This window comes from Pygocentrus nattereri, chromosome 14 (genome assembly GCF_015220715.1).
Source record: "Pygocentrus nattereri isolate fPygNat1 chromosome 14, fPygNat1.pri, whole genome shotgun sequence".
NCBI classification, from domain to species: domain Eukaryota; kingdom Metazoa; phylum Chordata; class Actinopteri; order Characiformes; family Serrasalmidae; genus Pygocentrus; species Pygocentrus nattereri.
The window spans coordinates 11833429-11843205 of record NC_051224.1 but is presented as its reverse complement, the minus strand read 5'-3'; the positions used below and the strand labels follow the sequence as shown (position 1 = coordinate 11843205).

The 9777-nt window shown below is 39.4% G+C and overlaps 1 protein-coding gene across 1 annotated transcript; it reads right to left on the bottom strand.

The window, feature by feature from the left end:
- Nucleotides 1–536: 536 nt before the first annotated feature.
- On the bottom strand, nucleotides 537–9435 carry LOC108412424 (trafficking regulator of GLUT4 1). Its single transcript, XM_017684432.2, has 5 exons — nucleotides 9171–9435; nucleotides 6328–6675; nucleotides 5719–6023; nucleotides 4459–4591; nucleotides 537–2326 (listed from the first exon to the last, which is right to left on the bottom strand). Exons 2-5 carry the CDS (start codon nucleotides 6584–6586, stop codon nucleotides 2310–2312), a joined length of 714 nt encoding a protein of 237 aa, XP_017539921.1. The 5' UTR covers nucleotides 6587–6675; nucleotides 9171–9435; the 3' UTR covers nucleotides 537–2309.
- Between the last annotated feature and the right edge of the window lie 342 nt (nucleotides 9436–9777).

The following is a 9777-nucleotide window of genomic DNA, read 5'->3' as shown; positions in this document are numbered from 1 at the left end:
ATCAGGTATCACTCTGAAACGAGTCAACCACATTAACTGATTCAGCTGTGTGTTGGGTCTTCATAGTGAAAGGGTCCTGATCTGGTATCTGATTGTGCAGGAAAATACTGGCTTCCAGTGTTGTTGTAAACATCAAGATATACAGTGTATAGTTACATTAAATTAATTCAGGTAGATAAACAAAAACAAACAAACAAATAAATAACAGGAAACAAAAACTACATACTGACCTATAGCACTGATTCACCATTACATGGAGATGCGGTTTGCACTGGTGGACGAGAGTGAATGTAACGAGGGAAGGAGAGAGAGAAAAGGATGCAGGGGAATATCACTACCCCCCTCCTACACACGGTACTCAGAATTCTTGTTCCCATCCTTCTCAACAGCACTGCACTCCTTATTTCTCTCCATCTCTAGAGTATATATCATCAGCGGTTTGCCACCTCCCTCCACCCCTCCCTCATCTCTCCATCTGTGTGAAACAAAGGACTGCAGCCCAGCTCAGTCCTGCTCGCACCCCCCCCCCCCCCCACACCACCAAATCCTCCAATGCGCTTTAGTTACCCTCACACAGCCAATCACCATCATCTTAACATGCCTCTGTGTGTTCACCTGCGTTTCCCCCTCTCTGCTTTTCACCTCCCACAAATCCAGCCTGTTTTCACACAATTCCAGCCCGAGTTGTATTCAGCACAGACAGATGGACATACAGATAGACAGATAGATAGATAGATAGGTTACTCTGCAAAAGTTAGACCACCCTTTAGAACATTTGCAAATCAAAGAATGAAGATGCTGGTGTTCTCAGATCAATGGACTGTCCTGATATCAACATAATTTAATGTGTTTTGTTTGGATGGTGAGAAGCAGAAAATGCATCCCACTTATAAGACTGAGCTTTGTAGGTGTAGACTGTCATTAAGGCCGTTTGAGTTGAAATTAAATAATTACGTGTGGTCTCTGGATAGTACTGTAGACAGATAGACAGACTTGTACTTGATTTAAAAGTGTCAATCATATGTGTACATATATGTACAACATTATCATTCAGTTTACTTGCAATGGAATAACTATGTTAAAGTAATACATTTCACTTTTGTAAATAATACAGAAATTTGAACACAGTACATTCAATGAACTGTCATTTCAAAAAGCATTCAGTACAATAAATTAGGTTGTATATACCATACATAAAACATATTACATCAATTAAATATTGTGTTTCAGTTTACTTTGGGAAGTAACTGTTTTGATGTAATATATTTTATTCATGTACGCATTTAAATCAAATATTTTAAATGCACTATTTTTTCAGTCTATCTGTCTGTCTATTGCAAATCAAGTGTAATTGCAAATGGTGTACATATTTGAGCTAAGTAAACAGATCAACAGATAGCTAGATAGACAGATAGAGAGACAGACAGATTTAGCGAGAGGTGCTGTATGAGTGTCTACTAGTCTCTTTCATGGTCTTGCTTCTTTGGGGATTGTGATTGTGTCTGATAGAGATGAAAAGCCTAGGCTGGAGATTCTGCTCCAGATTCTGCTAGCCCATCTCATCAGATTCTTACGGTGTTTTCCTTTACTCTCATACCCAAAAGAAAACTTACTTCTGCAGAAACCTGCTTTCAAATCCTCTGTTCATTCCCGTTCACCAGTCCACCTACCAGTACATTTCTCATGTTAATCTGCATTAGAGACATATCAACTGTTCTCAACCTTTTATCTGTGCCATTCTCTTTATGTATGAAGCTGATGCCATTATTCAGAACCCACTGAACTTTGGTGGCAAGAGATCATCTTTCATTTGTTCTCCAAACAAAAAGCTTCCTTAAAGCTCATTTGCTCCTTTTCATCTCTCTTTCTCTCTCTCTCTTTCTCTGCATACACACACACACACACACACACACACACACACACACACACACACACACACACACACACACACCCAAGTGACTTGAGACAGAAAATGAGATCATACTGGAAGCCTCCACACTGACATCATTAAGAAATATTAGTCCTTTTGTTGGAAAACAAACAAACAAACAAACATGCACATTGCCATTCCGTTGGCTTCAGTCATTATACCTGCATTCAAAAGGCTGGGAAGGTGTGTTGATTTTGCTTCGGCAGATGAAAATGGGGTTGTTCAGCTTCAGAGTCTTCAGAATAAGTAGAAAATAACTTAAAAAAGCTCCAGGTTATTCAGAATGATCTGGAAATGCAGCATGAGAGAGGATGATGATCATCATGGATGGGGTGGTTGGTCAGCAATTCCTCCTCGGCCCTGATTGTCATGGCAACCCTCAGGACTTTAATATAACTGGAACAGATGGGAAGAGGTGTGTCAGATACAGCGCTAACACCAAAACAAAATCAGAATGAAAATTAAACAAAATAAATCACAAATAATGATCAATAATCACTCACACAATTAGCAAGCAAAGAAGACACTGCAATGCATAACCTTAAATGAGAAGCAGCAAATGAAATGCTTATGTAATATCTGGACTGATAAAAGCAGTAAAACAGATTTTTCATCACTGAGCCAAGATTCATAAAATCAGTTTTAGCACAAATGGTGTATGAGCTGCCATCAAACATATGCAGGACTGGAGTTGTATCACAGCGCAGAAATATTTTCAAAAATACAGTGAAAACATACATACATAGTGTATACATGTGAATACACAACATTTTATAACCTCTATACATTTATTTTCAAAAAGTGCAATTCTGTCATTAGGAGAATTAGCCATTTATAGGCAGTTAATTTTTAGCAGAGAACTTTGTGTGTGACACAAATGCTTTAAAGGGCCCATGTCCTACATTTGTCTATTTTATTTTTCTCTTTAGCTCCACTTATAATGTTTGTTTGATTATATTTTATAAATTACTGCATTATTTTATGAATTAAACAGGCTTTTTGGGTTGCTGTGCCTTTAAGACTGCTATATGTTAAAGACTGCTATATACCAAAACTGGTGGTGCAGGCCCCATAGGTGCTATATGTTAATAAGTTGGTTCTTGTGATATGACAAAACCACATGATGTTTTTGCAGTTTAATTTCTGACGGACTGAATGGACTGGGAGACAGACAGACAGACAGACTGACAGACAAATAAATAGATGGGTAGACAGACAGACAGACAGACAGATAAATAGATGGGTATACAAACAGACAGACAGACAAATAAATAGATGGGTAGACAGACAGACAGATAGATAGATAGATAGATAAATAGATGGGTAGACAGACAGACAGACAGACAGACAGACAGACAGACAGACAGACAGACAGACAGATAGATAAATAGATAGACAGACAGATAAATAGATAGACAGACAGATAAATAGATGGGTAGACAAACAGACAGACAGATACTTTATTTATCCCAAAGGAAATTTAGCATTAACAGAATGTTCTGAAACTTTAAAATGTTCACATACTACATCACTTGAGGAAGATTAAGTTTTTCATAATTGACATACAGTACGTTTCCACAGAATAGTTTAGTAAATTAACACAAAATATTGCTTAGACTAAGCATACAAGAAAGCCCAAACAGCTGCTCTTGATTATTAGCACTTGCAGAATGCGACAGCAACTGTTTGCTTATGTCTGCAGACATCCAGCAGGATTATTCATCAGCAAAATAAAATGAAAAACACTATGCTTAAGTTCCATGTCTTACATTACCATTTATTTAATGCCATATTTCAATAAAACAACCCAAACTAGTATTTTACTTTGCAGAAAAAACATTCTATGATGAAAACTCAAGGTAGATAGGCACAAAGTAGCTTGCTTCTGGTAAACAACACTATATCAAAGATCAGATTCACACCAGACTTAAGATTCTTACATTTGAAAATAGATTATTTAAGAGATAAAAAAAATTCTTTTGGCCATTCTAAAGCAATATGTTAAGGCAAATATCAGTCTGTCCTAACTGAACCAAATAGCCTATAGGTATGTTTGCTATTTTATGGTAGGGAAAACACAGATGGAAGGTAAGATATAAGGTAGATGGAAGGTACGTCTTTATCCATCCATCTATCCATTTTCTAAGCCACTTCTCCGTCAGGGTCACGGGGAGGTACATCTTTATTAAATCTAAAAGTAATCTCTTGTATATAAACGGTAAAACAACCAAAACCAGCTCAAAAAGGTTTTACGAAACTAGGAGAAACAAAGAAAAGACATGCTGCACAAAATCTTAACCATAAATCTCAACAAGATATTACAGCTTTTCATTTTACTGTAAACTTCAGCCTGCCTCAACTTTAGCATGTTAACATCTTTTATCAACAAAATGGAAATCCACAAACTGCAATGAGCTCAGCTTTGAATTCACAGACAGAAATAAGCCTCCAAGCAATCTTACATGCTGCTGGATCACAAATCCCATGCCAGCCCTAAACGTTTCTGTCATCAGGCGAAAAATACTCACATCCCCAGTTGATGATGATGGCGGCGGTGAGGAAAAGAACTCCACCCACGATTGAGACAATTGACAATATCTTTGCGTTGCGGCCGAGACGCCGCCCCCCATCCACATTCCCCTGCTGCAGACTGTACCGAGACTGAGGGAGGGATTGCGCGAGAAGAGGAAGGAGGAAATTAAAGATGATGAAAAGAAGCATGCGGCAAGAAAGTAAGAAATCATCAGTCTCAGTATTAGAATTACAGCTGATAAGAGGGAAGACATTAACCGATACCAAATACCAATACTGCATAGTGTGATGTTTAATAAACAGTGACTTTAAATTCTGAACCCAAATACAAATTGTACATTAATTTTAGTAATATCCCAAGAAATGCAAACATTTTATGAAACCTTAGCCCCTATTAGCCTATCCCATAGAGTCTCTAACTCTTAGAAGTTCAGAGTTGTTATTGTAATTTTAGTGATTCTATTTATGTAATTATAAAATTATTACAATTATATAAGTAATGATATTTATGTACAATATCTTTAAAAAAATATACATATATTTTATATGTATATACATACATATAAAAGTATCTTGTAAGCTATTTGTAGAACATCAGTTTGTGAATGTTTTTTTGTGAAATTGCTTTTATGTCGTCTCGTTTTACATTATTTAAAAATGGAAAATAATCAAAAGGTTTTGTTCACTTACATGGTCACCAAATAACTGAAACACCAGGCCATCTAACAATTGCTAAATGTTTGTCAAACAGTGCACAGACACAAATTTAGATAATAATTATTTAAATCTGAGGAGGTGAAGTCGAGAGACTGGCATATAAGGAACAGAAAAGCAAAATTAAAACTTTTCTGTGGTGTTTAGATCTGTAGCTGAATCAGCTAACCAAGCGTTACTTAACGCTATCTCAGCAAGCAGGCTACAGACACAAACAGTGCCACACACCATAGTACTAGTTTGATTCGGCCTAACTGGTGCTCTGCTGAAACAAGTTAAGTCATAAAACTAATGTCTAAGTGAGAGAGCAAAAGTTGAGTGACCAGTGGTCATTTTTTATCATTTTAATATTGGTTTAATTTTTTAAGCAGCGTGGTGCTGTTATATCACCAAACCCTAGACTGGATTGAAATTTCAGATTCCACACTTCTGACGGAATATCTTTACTTGGTTTAGTGAGCTACGAGTGAGAAATAACTAAACCAAATGTAAGAAGTGGTGTTTATTGGCCAAGTTAAACTTAATGGGTTAAATAAACATACCATAACGGAGAAGGTCAGGCCGACAATGTTAATGGGCCAGACAGGGCAGAAGCAGGCGAGTATAGCCAGAACGAGGTAATCGTTGGGCTTGGGGCCTTCTCCAGTCCCCTCGGTGGTGGCGCTGGGCTGACGAGTGAGTGATGGGCGAGGTGACCCAGCATAGCTCAGTGACCCCGAGCGGCTGCCCAGTCGAGCATGACCATTAGCATGAGCATGACTCTGCTTAGTGTGCTGCTGACGAGGGGGAGATGAACGAGAAGAGGCAGGAGGAGAGGTGTCCACAGCAACGGAGCAGACTCCATTACCTGCTCAGAGAGAGGGACAGAGAGGAGGATATGAAGAAAGATGGACAGAGCAACGAGAGGAAATGGGGGAGAGGAAAGTGAGAGAGTGAAAGTGAGAGAGAGACATTAAATCATTGTTATGTGTCATGGTCACTCTCTCTGACAAAGGAAATTAAGTGAAATGAAGAAAATGTTTCCAGAAGGGCTTCATACATCACAGCGTGACTGGGGGGACAATTAAATGAAATAAAATGAATGTAAAGAAGAAAGATGGAAACGTTAAGCTAAAAAATTATACTTCATTATATTTTAAGAGTCTGTTTACTTATTTCCATGTTTTCATCAATGACGGTCAGGTGTTCTTTGGGCAGGGAGTCCAACTGTGTGGGGCCTTCTGGGGCGGAGGTGGACTCTGAGGCAGGGGGTGAAACTTGCTCCGTCTTCACTGGCTGAGAGGAGATGGGGGCATGGCCAAGATCGCCATTTGGTTGTGGATTGGTTCCTTGTTCTGTCTGTTGCTGTTCTTCCTCCTCGCCAACACTTGGGGCAGCAGTAGGTGCATTGGCATCCGTGTTCAGAGCCATATTACAGACACAAAGTTCCAGAAATGCCTGATTTGTTTTCAGTCTATATAGCAAAGATGTGCCTTTTGGGGTAGTGAGGTCCGCAATCACTGTGGAAAGAATCAAAATAAAGGATTTAACTGATATGGTAAATAGAATAATTTCATTATTTGCTCCCTATTATTAATTAGGCTAGCAAAGCCTAGCAAATATGGTGATGAACATTTTTACAACTGTGAAATGTTTTGCTTTATTGTGTACTTTTAATTAATATTAATAAGACAGGATGTATAGTATTTTGTAAAGTAAGCACACAACAAAACATTATATATATATATATATATATATATATATATATATATATATATATATATATATATATATATATATAGAGAGAGAGAGAGAGAGAGAGAGAGAGAGAGAGAGAGAGAGAGAGAGAGAGAGAGAGAGAGAGAGAGAGAGAGAGAGTTTATGTTGCATCTTTTATACCAAAACCTTTTTATTTTTTAACACTACTGGCTGCCCTTTTACGTTTTATAAACGTTTCATGACCAATAAGTTGGACTCAACTCAAGATAGATCAAAGAGCTGATGATGACACATTATTCTTGTTCTTTACTTTTTTCACTGAGGTCCAATTATGTGTGGTTTAATGCATCCAAAACAGCCATAATTCATTCTTCACATGATTTTCCAACCATAAACTGTCTGTTTTTTCTACTGTGCCTTTAAGACTGAAACATGTAAATAACCTCTGTTATGACTGGCTGTACTGTGGCTCTTTCAAAAAACATCCTGGGTTAAAACACACCCTATAACTTCAGTATAAATGGGCGGAGCTCAACTGCTAACTGCAGATACATGGAAATGTGATGTGACAGAATTCAAAACAGCTTAGCTTCCATATATGGATTGTATGAACTGGGAAAAGAATTTCCATGGTTTGGAAACTTTAACCGTCTTTACACACTTTACTATATCCAACTCTCTTTCTATAACGTGTTAAGAACTGTTGCTTGTGTTACAAAAGGGATGACATTTTTCATTTACCACTCTACATCAGTAATTGCAGTGCTAGTGCTGCAATGGCAATGCTGCTGTTTCAGCAGTCCCTAAATGTGCCTTTAAAGCCATCCCCTTTGCATGCTCACCTAAAAGTCTGACTCAAGTGAAACAGATCCGGCCATGGTTCTGTCTCATTTTCTCTGTTTGTCCTTTACCTAACCTGACACCACAGTCAGTTCATCTTCCAATGCTACAATATGCTGAGAGAAGAAATCTGCCTGTAGATCAAGAGATAAACAAGCACTCCTGACTGAGCAGAGCAGACAGCTTGCTGTGTTCTCCTCCCACAGTCACTGTGCTCTGAAACCCACAGGATGTAGATTCGAACCCCAGCAGGCTGAATGCATCAAATGAATCTTGGCTCTAGTGCTGCGCTACATGAAATGTGGGCTAAAATCTCCCACAAAAACCTTCTGTTTGGCTCAAGAGACGACACCTGTATATGTGACCACCAATATATACAATCACAAGCAAATCACACAAGTCTTTTCTTATTATGTGGCTCTCCGAATACTACTGGCTTACAATGCTTACTGCTAAAACATATTTCAACAGAATCCTGGCTCTACTGCTGGGCGCCCAGAATGTGGGTTATATGTTGTAAGAACCACATTACATATTGATTATCTTATCGTGTGGGTCCACCACTCCTATAGAACACACTATAGATTTTAAGTGAGCATTATTGTCCTGTGGCAAAAAACGTCTCAGTGAAATTTCCTCCGTTACCCCAAAGATCTTTAATGCATTATATCTACTTCACCCCACCTGCCCAACCACTCACAAACACAGATTTAGAGCACATGGCATGGGGTTATGCAAGATATGCCTTCTAAAGGAGTAAATATGGGGTATACATCCTGTAGCAAGCAGCACTTGGCAGGAATACTGAAGAATATCAGTCATTTTCCATTCCGTTTGTGAGAGAGAAAGAAAAAAGGGGGAGAAGGAGACGACACACCCGTCTCCAGAGGCACAATTGCTGGGCGAAATGCTTAAATCCACACCTCTCACATAAATAAATAAATAAATAAATAAATAAATAAAATCTATGTCAATACTATAAGATTTCTATAGTGTAATGATACTTCTAGAATAACCCAACGCTATTTGTTTACCTTTGTGTGACATCCCTGTCACACTGTCTAAATAATATCCTATAATATTTGTGTCACATATCCTGTGATAAACTATTGTCACTGTTTGAACTAAACATAGGACTAATAATAAGGAATTCTTATAAGAATGACCACAGATCTTTTCCACAAGGGACAATCTCACCTCACAGCACATAAATGACCTATTGTGTCCATATGTCACCAACTTCATGCTGATTTGTGTAAACAGCTACACCATTACGTGCTCACCTACTATCACCAGCGCTGTGGGCTGTCAATTCAGTGTTGGAGTGTGGGGAGCACCCGAGCACAAAAAGGAGCGTGACACACCCACGAGACTACACACTGTCCTGTACAGCATGCTGCATAAATCCGAGAGCGTTAATGAAGCATAAAGGAGCAGCAGCAAGCCTGGCACCCACCTTTTTCTAGCGCGAGACCCGACTGAATATTCCAAGCAGCGCTCTCATGCTGGATGAACGCAGCAGTGCGTGGCGCGAGGAGACTGAATCCACAGAGGGCTGAAGATGGAGAAAAGAAGAGCTACGCTAAAGCTAGTTTCCGCGTAAATAGTAGAAAAGCAGGCTGGAGAACCTACTGCATGTGCTCCACTGCGCCTCTCCGTCTGTCTCAGCAGCACTCCCCTCACTCCGGGTGTGTGTATGCGTGTTCGGGTGGAGGTTGGTTGGGCGGGGGGCGGGGGGGTGTCGTGAGCATGCAAGGAGGGAGTGTGCTGGCTAATTTTGCTAGAGGCGCGAGGAACTGCACCGCGACTTTTCTCGCATATTTTTCTGCTGATTAAGCGCATATCACTCCGCCAAGCTCATCACCCACCAAATTCCCACTCTTCACGCACCTCACACCGGCTACACAGTCTAAAAGACTAAGCACATGGGAACATCCCGTGTGCTTAGATTCTAGTGAGAATATTTCATGAGCTCTCTGCTCGCAGGTTTGCGGGGCGTGTAACCTCAGCCAGGGCTTATTATTCAGATCAGGCGCCACTGCTCAGCTGTGACCCATTTCCCG